At 38.3% G+C, this 14,004-nt stretch overlaps 1 protein-coding gene across 1 annotated transcript in view; it reads right to left on the bottom strand.

Moving 5' to 3' along the window:
• The window catches only part of LOC126042535 (rap1 GTPase-GDP dissociation stimulator 1-like), a 38,526-nt gene extending 25,004 nt beyond the window's left edge, over positions 1–13,522 (bottom strand). The window contains 2 exon segments of the mRNA XM_049809718.1: positions 13,353–13,407; positions 13,410–13,522. Of these exon segments, the coding sequence (XP_049665675.1) occupies positions 13,353–13,407; positions 13,410–13,493 (139 nt within the window). The 5' untranslated portion in view covers positions 13,494–13,522.
• Between the last annotated feature and the right edge of the window lie 482 nt (positions 13,523–14,004).

Genomic DNA, 14,004 nt, shown 5'->3' with positions numbered 1-14,004 from the left:
TTGGTTTTAATTTTGAGTACTCCAGATAATCCCAAAACTCTTTACCATTCTGCCATTTCTAGATCGTTTATGAATATATTGAATGACACAGGCTCCAGCAAAGGTAACCTCTAATAATTATGGCTCTCTACTGTGAAAGCAGTCTTTACTCTGCTCTTCAGACTTCATCAGATAACCTTCTCTCATATCCCAAAATAGCTTAGATGATAAACCTTATTGAAAGGTTTGTAGAAATCAAAATGCATCAACAGTATCTCCTTTATTCACCTTCTTGCTCCTTAAAAATATATTTAAAGAGAGAGAGATTGAGTATTATTTGCCTCCACCGAAGTCATATAGACTCTCTACTTTTTTATCGTATCTGTATTTAGTAATTCTGTGCTCTACTATAATCTTACAGTTTACCTATGCAGAGATCAGACTGCTGTACTTTAATTCCCTGCATTCCTTGCAACTGTTTTTGTAAACTCATGGCACTCTTACTGCTTTCCACCCTATTAATCCTGTAGCTGATTTAAATGGCATTCTGCATGTCACAGATAATGATTTGATGATTCATTTTTTTTAATTCCTTATAAACTCTGGGGAATAACATCCAGTCCTGACAATTGGTTACCATTTATTTTATTGATTTGTTCTAAATCATCTGCTCTTTCATTCTGAAGGTTTCTCCATCTACTTCCTGAAAACAAAAAGATCTAAAGTGGTTGAAATGAATGTAAGAAATAATGCCATCAGAAAACTGACGGCTGAAGTATTTAATTTATAGCAGAATATAACTTAAGGTGTTACCAAAATTGTAGTAAAATAGCATTTCTACTTCACTGAAAAACTATTTCACTGAAAAAGATGAGTCATGAGTCTTGGCCTAGAAATTCTTCAGCCGAGGATTAATAATTCATCATTTATTTCTGTTGTCTGATGGATTCACTATTTTCTCTTTCCTTAATGTGTCCATTAGTTATTGTGAGATTATTATTTTTTTTTTAAATTAGAATGCATTAATTTAGTGCATAAAGGAATTTACTTCAGAGGAACCAGAAGTGTCTTGAGCTGTTTTGAAGAGAGGTTGAATTAAAGGGAGGGGAAGTAGAACATAATTAAAGGCTGTTATAGTCCTTGGAGAAGAAAAATTCTTTGGCTTTAAAAATTAAAAGCTGTTATGTAAGACCAACAACAATTTTGGTTTTGTGCTTTAAACAAGATGCCACCTTTAGAAAAATGGCTGGATCCATCAGGTTGAAAATATAGATGGGGGAACCTCGATATTTTTTTATTCTGAGTGAGAAACTGAGGCTGTATATATTGATGTCTCTTGGAAAGGCTTTGTAGTTTAAAGTGACTATGTGCTTGTCTTTTCGTGGCCTCTTCAAAATCATGTGCTAAGGGAGCACAAGCATAAAATTGATTTTTTTTTTTTTTTTTTTTAAATAGATTACTTTGGATTTGTTACCTTATTTATTAACAAAAACAGGCTGAAAACTCCTGGAATAGATAGATGTACAACAAGAATGAAATCCTTTGGCCTGCTTTAAAAAATTAACATTAGTCACTGGTTTCCATTTCTGTCCATTTCTGCCACAATTTGCTGAATAAATGATTTTGTATGAAAGAAGTACAGGTAGAATGCAGTTTTCTTAGGGGGAAAAAACATCATCTGAAAAAATTCAACCAGACAGTTGAATCAGCTTTGATCTTAAACTAGATCTAGTGGGAGTGGGCAGAAGGTTACAACTGCTGATAGAGCAACATGAAATAAATTAGGAGCCTGTGAGAATGAATTATCTATTGAACTCTGACTTCATCCTTATCAAGACCCAGAATGTGTTGGCATGAGGTATGGCATTTCACTTCTAGTATTCTGTCCTCTAATTAGAGCAATAGTGATATTTGCAACTACGTTTCTAATATGGTTAGGATATATAGAAAGATGAAAAGGTGACCATATCTTCTAAGTTGGAGGAGGTTGTTTTACAAATAGCAGGGAACTGGTCACTCGTTAGCTTGGTATAGTGGTAATTAGAAATCCAGGCGCTTTGTTATTTCTCCAGGGAATAGATCAGTAGAATAACACCATATGCATGATGACAAAGTCCTTGCAAAATACCTCTCTGGTTGCAGTCTGTAGTGTTGTGGAATTAGTACTATAAGCAGCAGAATCGACCAAGTAGCTGACTAAAGAGCTATTTTCATAGAAGTCTTGCAGAAGGCAGTATTTAACTGTAACAGTCTTAAAATACTGAACCTTTTTCTCAAATACTCAGAACTTTATTGTGTTGTGCTTCTTTTATAAAAACTTGATTAATCAACATGGGAGTGATTCCTCACTACTCATTGTCTTTAAGTCTATGCTTTTGAAGTGGAATTGAAGCAGACCTTGTAAGACACAGTTATTTTTGTGGAGAGGCGATAATAACAGCACACATACAGATTGTGACTAAAATTGGCCAGAAAAGGGTATTTCTGTTCTATGGAAAATTCTGGGTTGTTGACATTTTGTTGTATCCCATGCTGGAACAGAACCGAGATGTGGTGGAACTTCAGGCAAAACAGAACAATTTGTTTCAGTTTTTTTGCAAATGTGGTTCTTCCCCAGCTGGGGGCTGCCTGGCACACTGGCCTGCTGCCCAGCTGGCTGGTAGGCAAGCTGGAAAGAAGCCAGCCCGGCTAGCCAGCTGGTCGGGCAGCGAGGAGTGCCTGCCTGCCCGGCTTCTAAGGAGGGTTTTAGCAGAATAAACACATTCTCAAGGAATATTCTTCGTTCTCCTGAATCAGCATTTTTATCAGAATATTGTTGATCAGCTTTAGTAATTCACTGTAGAAGTAGGGGAAATGGACTTGGGCTCTCTGGTCTGGAAAGCTCTAATTTTACTTTCTCACTGATTACCTGCAGGGTCTGAATTTAGAAATCTCTGGAGATTGAAGTACAAAAGGCTTTTCTCCTGAGCTGAAGGGCTAGATTATTAATTCACGCATAAGTCTGTGCATAAGGTACTGAGTAGAGGCATAGGAACCAGACTGTTGCTGTGGGAGTTGTTTTTTGATCATCCTGATGAGAGCAGAAACAATAATGCAGAAAACAGGCTGCACCATGGAGATTTCATCTGTCTTCTGCAGTGGGGAAAGAGCTATGAGGCGTGAGCTCTTTGGATCCCTTGGACCATTGCTGTGTCAATTCCCAGCACAAGTTTTGACCTATACAGTCCTCGGGGAGTGAGAAAGAAGTAATCCCACACATCTCTATATTTTTCAGTGACTGATATGCTCCCCCCTCCCCCCCCCCCCCCTAAAATGGCAATGCCTTGTCTGATTTTTTTCCTCATTTTATAGCCTTTCCCATGTGTAGGAACTACATTCTATTTTTTCTAGAGGAAATATAGATGCTCTCTTGCAATACCAAATATTATTTATTCCTGTGTGGATCATGAGCAGTGTGAAGTCAGTATGATCAAATTTGTTTGAGGGCTTGAAACAACTCATTCTAGTCAAATGTGTAGCCTTGTGTGTCTGCTGCTTCCTCTTCCTTCAGTAATTTCACTTACTAAACTTATTCTTTTGCCACTTACCTTTAGTATACTTCCATGGACTTTGATGATGGTGATTATTATTATTATTCAAAGCTGGAAAACAAGTTAATGTGTTTTTCCAGAACATAAAGATGCGGTAATTGTTTGCAATAGAGGTCCATTTAGCTCAGTGTAATATCTCTCGTAATAGATAATTAAAGAACAGTAAAAGACAACAGTATGTATCCTTTCCCAACTTTTCTACTTTCTCAACTTTTAGTAATCAACTCCTTAGGGATTTTCTTTGCTGTAAGTTTCATCTTGTTTAATTGCACTTAAATTCATGAAACTATTTTGAACTTGTTTGTAATTTTGCTTCCAGAACATAGACTGGTGATGAATTCCACAAAGTAATTTTGGGTTGAGAGAGAAAATAATGCATTCTTGTTTTCTCTTGTTGAAATCATCACCAGGGTGGGGAACATATGTCTCTATTAAATGCATCCTGTGTAACAGCTGAGGGATAAGAGTCCATGTTGATAAACTGCTAGAGTTCTATAGGTCAAGAATAGCTGGAAGACATAAGAAGAGTCCTGAAAAAACCTAAAATTTCAAGTCATAATACTGGAAAATAGCTGTTGGGTCTGTCTAGCAATTTAATAATAAAAAAAAATGAAAAGTTGACCTGCATTCTTATTCATGTGGCTGCCTGCAAAATCATGTAGCTGTAAGCCTCCATTTGATCACAGTATTTTTTAATGCTCTTCCCTAAAATAACAAAAATAATTCCTGGTCCATTGCATCTCCCATATAAACCTATGGGAACAAATATGCCTGCATGCCAAGTAGAAGAATTAGTAATAGTAGTAGAAGGTAAGGCTCCAGGTCTCCTTGTCTAGGAATGTGATATTATATTTAATTGGAGGTGGAGAAATCTAGAAGGGCTGGTGAGTGTATGTGTGTTAGGAGCCAATAAATCCCATAAGGTCAATTACATTCCTGCTGACGGTGAATGGTACAGCTATATGATTATAGCAGGTTTGCTGTCAAAAAAAGTAGCTTTTGCTTCCCTTGGTTACTTCAGTGGCCCTACAGGGAAAGGAGGAGAAAGGTGCAATTCCATTTGAGGAAAGGTTTTTGAATTTCTCCAGTGGTGAGTTATTATATTCTATCTCTAGAAAGGCATGCAGCTGTTTTGGGACTGGGCTGACTTATATTCTTTCCAATAGAACTATCTTATCTTGGTGCATGAAGTAAAGTATTGGAGGAACAGATCCTCCATCTCTTCAGACTTTCAAACCCATGGCAAGAAAATTGTCATATAAATCAGATAAGCTGTTATCTATGTCTCCATGAAAAGCCACTTACGGCCATGTTAAAAGATATGTTTTGTGTCTTTGTCACTGCACTCAAGGGTGATGAGATGTAGGAGAAAAATCATTAGATTAAAAAGGAGCTGGGGAGAGAATTTAAAACCAATATTCTAAGGATGACAGGATATAATTATGAACATCTCCTCACCTGATTTTTTTTTTTCTCTTGTTTCTCTATAAAGTGTTTTAGATTACTCACGTCTATTCTATAGTCATAAAGAATTCACAGTAAAAGTAAATTTTAAGGGTTCCTTTGACTGGGTATTTTTAACTTTTTCTGCATGGAAGTTACTTGACAGAAAACGTCTGTGGACAAAAAATGAATTCTGCTTTCTGGACACATTTGCTTTATTAAAATTACAAAAGGGAGAAGAAATATTTTGAAACATTTTTGAAACCTTGAGACAGCATTTTAATTTGCAGTTCTCTTGGTGGATGTTCACTGGAATGTCCTTGGTTTTATTAAGCTGAACTGAGCTTAAGACTTGATCCAATGTCTATGGCAGGATGGGGTTGAATGCTAAAATGTTGTCTGGAATGGTACCCAACACTACTCTGAATTAATTCAGCCTGGGCAGTCCTGTAGTTTATGATCATATGGGCATATATAGCCTTTGTATTCTTCTTGCCCCTGCATCCTTCAGTAACCCTCTTCAGGGAGGAAAGGAGTAGGAATGGATGGCTAGTATAGGTTGTCCTAGAAGGCTGGAGCCATGTCATTACCTGGGAATTGAAATTTCTCCTTCCGCCCACTTTCAGAATCTGAAAAGGACCATACTTTCCTCAATATTCTTTTCTCCTGGTCTAGACTATTGGTAAATATTCTCAATGTTAATGGCCAAATACGTACAGTTTCTAAGCATGTTTTAAAAACACCTGTTGCCAAGAACTGGAAAAGCCCACTGTGTTGTCCACAAAAACTAGCCTTTGCCCATTGCTTTTGCAGCCTTTCGGGATTGCACTGACCCATTCTGAACTCTTTAGAGCATTGTTCAGTGCCTATGATCCTGTGGGATGCACCTTTGAACATTTTACTATTCAAAGAACATGAGAATGCAGCAGGTTTTTAAGGAGATTTTTACTGTTTCGCCTGAACTGCAGGTTGAAGGGATGATGAAAACAGGAATTTAAGCCTGACTAGTTAGTACTTACATTAATGTTCTCTATTAATTGCAGGCATTTAAGAAAACTTTCTCTAATCCATGTCTAAAATTATCTTAATTGTCATAGATCAGCCAGGACAGCCACAAATACTCATTCTTTGATGTGGTGTCATATATGTCATTAATTTTTGTCAAAAAATGAGTTAAAGAATAATAGGAACCACCTAGCAGTAAACTAGAAAAAGAAAACAGAAACTGAACACAAATGGGTCAGCATCTGGTTGCCATGGCTGGATGCTGAGTGTTGAATTTTTAATGCCTGAACACCAACCATTAGACAGAAGAGCACTGCAAGGAGGTGGGGAGCAGAAAGTGTTAGAGGGAGTTTACTGTGGTGTTCGCATGTCTACAATATGTCCATCAGCTGGCCTTGGACTATTCCTTAATCTCTCAGCTGTTGATCACCACCAGTCTGCCTTTACTTCTGAAGGGTTTCCTACCATTCATCTGCTGTTTGGCCTGCAGTTTGTTTCAGAAAGCACAGTTGTTCTTTGGGCTTTGATGCCAAGGTTTCTTTCCAAGCATATTCAGAGTGGGTGTCAGAGAACAGATGGGGGGACAGGGTGGTTCGCTTCTGAGCAAGAGTTCTACTAACTATATGAATGCCCTGAGTGGTGAAGGACAACTTTCATATGGCTGATTTAAAAAGAAGAGAGTGTGCTGATGCAGGAAGGTGTTTTAATCGATAACTTTCCTCCTTTGAGAACCTGTGCATAGTTTTACCTTGAGCAAAACATGAGTGAAGAAGTTGAAAATGTAAGCAGTTAAGGGAGATGTAGAAATGTTACATTATTTGGGTGGGAATTGCATGGCTGAAGCTTAGAGTTCCACAGTGCAATGACTGAAGTACAAAGCTGTAAGTGCGTGAACAAAGACTTTTTCCGTTGTTAACGGTAAGAGACTCAGCTATGCTTCACATGATCAGAAGATGACACTTGCAGAAAACTAGTAGAGAAATTCAGGCTCAGAAGAGGTGGTCTTGGAAAAAGGTGATACTGATATTCCTTGTGGTAACACAAATTGATACAATGTCACTAGTGAGAAAAATAGCAATTGATTGGGAGGGGGAAAACAGCTTTTTGTTTGTTTGTTTTGGCAAATTATTTTTGGATCATTGAATTCCACAAAGGAGGGAATACAGGAAAGAGTGTGTGTGTGTGTGCGTGGAAAGGGGTAGAAAGCAGATCCTACTGGCCTGTGGCTGATGCTGTGCCCTGTGGAGTCAATAAGAAAAATGGCTGCAGAACCCTGACTGAAAACAGATAAGAGGAAAATATGATTATCCTAGGATAACCTAAAACAGGTCAGTGAGATAAGTCAGAAGAAAGCCAGCGAGTGCTCTCAGGGAGAGCGTATGTGCTGAAGAGATGACCCCTAGCATGAAAAGCTGCTTAATTGTACTCTGCTAAACTTACTCCTTTTTTGAGGGATGAAGAATAGGAATAAAATTCACTTTACTGTAAAGGAATCAATGTTGTAAATTTGTGTACAAATGTGCGCCTTTTTACGTGCCTGATAATTTAACTCTGACGCTCAGTGCTTATGGAATAGGTCTTTTTGACATACGCCAGCTTCATAGGCTAATGCTGAGCCTGAGCTCCCAGGTGTTTTTAACTCCTCACAGAAGGTAAGGGGAACACCAGGTTTTTGGTTTAGAAGTCAGACTTGCAGGAATAGCAACAGATGTACTATGCTCAACAGCAATGAGTAACGCACCTAAAAATTACTGTCTTCCTCCATGAACAATTTGTGTTTGGGTCACATTTGCAGGTTTTTCTTTGTAAATAAGAGGTCAGGAAACTTGCTGGTTTAAATCAGAATTCAGCTTTTTCCATAGTTGTTTAGTTCTAGGAGGTGTTGATTTCAGCAAGTGTCGCGAAACACAGGGATAAATCATCAGAGCTGGTGAAGCTACATGCTGACTACAACAATGTGAGCAGATAACTAATTGGACAAATTGTGACAGCTGGGTATAAATTGACTGACTTCATTTATGGAAATGAATGAAATCCCTCTGTCTTGCTTGCTTGCTTACTGGATATCTCGTTTCCTCCATTTGTTGAGTGATGTTGGTCTCTAAAGGTACCTTTGATCACACAGTTAATATACATCTTAAGTAGTTATCTTTTAAATGATGGGCTTGCTATTTGCTCACATTCTGTAGTTTTGCAGCACAAGGTAAATTAAAGGCACCCTTCCATTTAGTCATGTGTGTATGGGAAGTAGGCCGTAGTCTCAGCCAAGTAGCATTCAGTCTAATTTCCCTGGCTCCCTAAATTTAGCTTGAAGAGCTGTCAGTGGAGGAAAAACCAATTAGACTCCATAGCAGAGAAAACACTAATTTCCTTTGGCTGACAACTCCTACAAGGGTTTTTTCAGCCAAGTGAAAGAGCAGCTGTGAAAAAATAAGCCTTTGCACTGTGATATCAAAGCATCAGCCCAGTCCTCAACTATCCCTGCTAGACAGTCTGTTGGGAGCGTAGGTGGATGTTAGAGACTATAGACAGTGACAATAAAGCTGGTGGTGTCCAGACCCCAGCATGTGTTGTCATAAGAAAAGTTGTTGACAGGAGTTGGAGGTAGAACACCGAATGGTGGGCTGGAGAGCTGGGAGGAAGATGTGCCATCCCTGACTTCCAGCTGTCTGCTGCCTCTGCAGTGAAGCAGAGAAGCCTCATCCCTGGCCATGGCAGTGTATGTGATCTGGTTCTCCACAGGGACTTGTTGCAAAGCCGTCTGGTTGGTTGTAGGTGTTCTGGTTGGTGTATAGGTATCGCTGGAGCATGGTGATGCACAACTGAAGCCAGAATGTGTGTCGGCCGTAAAGAGAGCATCAGCAGGTGGAGAACAGGCCTGGCTGCGCTGGGAAATCCAGCCGTGTGGCATGGCTGACAGAGCAAGGAGGCCCTACCAGGGAGCCCAGTAGTGTGGGACCTACACGGACAGATGACAAGTAATGAGGCAAATGCAGTTATTGGCCTTTTGTGCCTGGACTCCGCCTAAATAGGCACAGCACAAAGGTGCCACAGCCCAGACTAACACTCGTGAAGTTCTGGGGTTTAATTAATGTTTGTTGTCTGTGCAAGGGAACTCACAGGCCTGAGCATTTGTCTGTTCCACCTGTGTGTGACAGATGCTGTTTGAGGTAGGTGTATTGTGTAGATTTAGGAGGCTATAGTACAAACCTATGTTGCCACACTTGAAAGGACATTGCTTTCTTTTCTACTTCTCTGGTACAATGCCCCCCCCCCCAAGTGTATTTCTGTAGTTCTTGAAAGGACACAGCTTTTGTCGGCAACTCATCCTCTACTGGCACCTATCTTGTCCATACTAATTGCTTGTATGACTCCACCCAAGATCTGGAAAAAGCCACTGATCTATGGTGCAGTTAGCGAGGCTCCTTATTAATCTTAGAGGTTTCAAGAATAAAGCAGAGTGCAGTGGGAACTTGCATGAATTCTGGCAATTTTTCTGTGGGCACTGTCTGAAGCTTTTGTAGTGCTCAGTATTACCGTATTATAATCCTGACGTGTATTTGACCCATTTTATAACTTCGTAGGGATGTGAAGAAGATCCTTGGAAGATATCCTCAAAGTTGATTGCATAACGGACATGCTAGAGATATTTTTTTCCTAGTTAGTGGGGGTGTGTGTTTGTCTATTTTTATGCAGTATAAGATACCTCATACTGAAAAAAGGATCATTCTGAGGTCACACACACATTTTAAAAATTACGGCCTTACAAGAGCTGCTAGTGCTTAATCCAAATACCATGCTGCTGTAATATATGACCTATATTTTGGAGCTCTGCTCCAAAACTTGAGTTGCTCAGCAGAATCTGCTTATTGGTACACCACTTCATTGACACTTATGAAGTGTTACTTTTGTGCTTGTTCCCAGTCGAGCAAGAAGGATCAGATTTTAAAGGTATGTAGACAGACACAGGTGTCCTAACATTTTTGAAGATTTGTTTTGGGTAATTTATTTTTTGTTTTAACTTAATTATGTTGACCGAATGCTACGTGTGCTGTACAAATAGGTTTGACATCTGCTGCACAAGTGGGTTGGTGTTGCCTGGGCATTGAAGGGGGAGCACGCAGGGAGAACTGGAATGCAGCTTGAGCTCTGCAGAGGACTTGCTTCTGGGACCTCCCAGTAGTTGTTCTCTGCTGCCAATGTAAGAGGGTGATTATACCAAACAGTATGGGGAGCAGGCTTATACAGATTGACATCTTGAGAAAACCCTGGTTGTATTAATGAAATAAATTCACTAAAGCAGTTAGCACACATTCAATTGTAAAGCATTTTAGATAGAGTTCATGTCTACAATAGCTCCAGCCTATGCAAGATAACATGAATAACTTCTATCTTGGGTATTTTTTCCTGGGCTGAATATTGCAATAAGGTTTTCATGCGCAACCTTGTGTTTACATAATGCTCTACAAGCTTTTTGGAGAGTACCTAGAACTATCAGGTTCAAAAGTCTTTGCAGGTTCTCTCACTTTTATTTGCCTGGAAGAAATGCTTACAATCATTAGAAATTAAATAAGTCAGTCTTTTAATATCTAAACATATATCAAAGTGTATGGGAGGGAATTTGGAGAAAGGGAAAAAAAAGGAAACAATCAAGGGGGGAAGGAAGTGTCTGTGAACAAGTCATAAGATTCTTTTGCTGTGGTGAACTTGTGCATTTTGGTCTAAGTACTTTGTAACTAGATTTCTTCCTATTGTTCTACTTTTCTTGCACAGATAAGTTAAAGAATGATAAAATGCTTTTGATGAAATAGCTTTGGAGTGCTCAATGTTTCAACAAATAGGTTGAACAGTGCAGATTCCAAATACTTATTTGTGGTATTTCTTAGCATCTTAAAAGTAAAATATTCTTTTATTTGTAACAAGGGCTAATTTATCTTAAATGGATAACATTTACTTTTTTTTTTTTTTTTCTGGCACTGGTGTCTTTGAAGGACTTTCTAGAGGTCTTCAGTAAAGCTGAGCAGCTTTTATCCACAAATATTTTTAGACTAAACAGGATGGTAATTTTACACTCCAATCTACAAAGGACCCTAAAAAAGTCCATATACCAGTCATAAATAGGAATATACTGTCACTATAATTTTGCAGGACTGAGTCCTGAATGAAGTACTTTTTCTGTATAGATTTTATTTTAAATCAGCTCTTCATTAGAAAAAAAGCTCCTCATAAAATTGGATTTTGGTATTAGAATAGTGAAAAGATAATTCAGCTCTTTCCAAGTGGCACTATATTTTATTTACTTAATTTAGCTTTTTTTAATGAAGGTAGGGGGATCCCAAAGCACAGGAACAATGGGTTTAGGTGAGCATGTATCAAAATTTACTTGGGTTGTCACAAAGCAAAAAGGCAATTTTTTCAGATTGTTGGTGACCTTGTGACGCAAACAAATGTTTAGAAACAAAGAAGAAAAGATGGAAACACAGATATTGAAGGCCCATACCCAGTAGCACTTCACTAACTGTCTTTCCTCAAGTACAAGAGCTTTGTTTCACAAAGAACATCTAGCTGAAATGGGGCTGAGAGACTTTGAGAAGTTGGGAACCTGTCTCCCCTTCTTTGGCCCATGTAGGTCAGGATAGCTTTATTGACTTTGCAGTCTAGATTCTAATTCTACAGAACAAAAGTGGCTGAATTTCCATTAGGTACTGGAAAGCAACAAGCTTTGCTGACTCCAATTTATTTAAGTGCATCTGACACAATGCTTTAAAAATCTATAAGAAAAAAAAAAAGCTTGAATTAAAAGCAGCAGCTGTGGGATTTCCCTATGGTATTGATGTATTAAGTTTATAATGCTTTTGAAGCAAATGGCAAGATGGTGGGGAAAGTTGAGAACCGTGCACACAAGGAATTTGTAATATTGTCCAGGTTACTTTTAATATTTTTAGTTGTAAGGAAGGTAACACAGCTTACATCTAAAAATTGCCTGAATTATTACATGGGTTTACATGAATGAATGTTTCTTTTGAAAAGCAAAGTTTGACAAATCTGTATGTAGAAGTGTATGGGTTGGTTTGTCATTTATTATTCTCCTGTCCAAAGTTTCATACTTGGGGAGCAGAAACAGTGCTGTGTGACCAAATGCATGCTGTAAAGAGCACTAACAAAAAATGTGAATAAAAATTTTGAGCTACGATCAGCAAATGCCTCAAAAGAATAATCCTTCTGAACAGAACATTTGGAAAGTAGGACATGTACACATAACTGATGTAGGAATAGGAGGAGAAACAATCCACTAAGTTCAGTTATCTCCACCTGAATCGCAATAGGAAGTCCTACAGAAATAATTCTGTATGAATATAGCTGGTTTAGCCAGAAGCAATACCTGTGTAATACTGGTTTAGTCCACCTATATTTTGTGTCCATCTCTCTGACTGTTTAAGGTGCTCTTAAATTAAATTTTCACCTGCTTTTTTATCAGTGTCCCAAAACTACTGAGATGTTTAACTTCACTTGAGTAATTATTTAATTGACTAGGAAGGTAATTACTCTAAATGGCTGCTCAGTTGTCATGCTCTACTTAGAGACAGATTATTTCCCCTTTAAACATTTTGAGTAATACTAAAATTAGTTCCACTGATGTCATGAGGTCTAATTGTGGAGTAAGTTACCATCATGTGAATGAAGGTGGAAGGCTGAACCCTTTGATCCAGTTACCTGGTACCTTTGAATGATCTGGAGAATAATGGAAGTTAAAATCTCAAAGGTGTATTTTAAATCCAGTATGAACGTCATTCCTTTCACATGGAACAATCATAGCTAAGGGCTTACACTCTAACTTTACCTAGGCTAAGAGTTGAGCCATAGCGAAACATATTCAAAGGCCGGACCAATTAAATGCAGCTCCGGTCTTTTCAGTAGCACTTGACAAAGTGGAATGAGTATGCAGAGGCATATGTGAGCAGCTTTGCTTTGATGTATGTTGTACTGTCAATAGAGAGCAATGAATTTTAGTTCCCTTCAAAATACTTGAATTCATAAGAACTCATGATTTGCCAAGGCTTTAAGTTCATTTGTCATTGTCTTTCTCATAATTTGCTAGTGTTCTTTAAACAAACCTTAATTTTCATGTGATGTTAAGTCTTGTTTGAAATAGGACACACAAGAATTTCAGGTCACCTATAGTAGTGCATTTATCATAGAAGTACACTTCTATATTTAAATGATCCTAAATTAGTTTTCTATTTCTATCACAGATATTTGCAATTCCTATATGAGAGAAAATTAATCACATGTTAACTACAGATAGATATGATCTCTAATAAGAGCTTTACTTACCCATAAAAGCAGTAGCTCTCCAGAATGGGGAAAATGAAGAATAGCTGATCTGTACTGTGAGCCTTTGTCCTTTACAGCTAGCAAGCTGTGAATAAGGGGGGATATTTTATAGCTTTCAAGTTGATGAGCAGCCCACAGCATGCTCACTCTCTTTTCTCCTTCTGTCTTTTTCTGTGACCCTGCTCTTCAAATGTGTCTAATACTCCATAATTGCTTAATCCTCTGCCGCTGCTTGTGTTTCCAGTTCTTAGATGTCATTAACAGAAATGGAAACACCGTAATTATCATGCTGGGAGAGAACCTTTCAGATCTTCAAAATAATTTATATTGAATTTACCTCTACTGTCATTCAGAAGAGTGATTATTCAATCTAATAAGGAACAGATTTCCAAGAGGCACCAGATCCCTCATTGACATCTAGGTACACCAGACAGGTTTAGAAAGTGTTTGCCTCCTGGAAGGTACTTCTAAATTCTAGCCAAACTATATTAATGCCTGAATCTTACCTGGTGGGTGCTAAGCACTTGAGAAAGCATGTTCCAAACTCATCTTATTCCACTTCTCACTCACCTTTCAAGTTTGTGTCTGAAACATATGGGAGTATTCTTTTCTCTTCCGTAAAGATAACATTAGAGCCTGAAGCTGCCATCTA

This window comes from Accipiter gentilis, chromosome 9 (genome assembly GCF_929443795.1).
Source record: "Accipiter gentilis chromosome 9, bAccGen1.1, whole genome shotgun sequence".
NCBI classification, from domain to species: Eukaryota; Metazoa; Chordata; class Aves; order Accipitriformes; family Accipitridae; genus Astur; species Astur gentilis.
Note: the sequence above shows the minus strand (reverse complement) of the source record. Positions and strands in the feature narration are given on the sequence as shown.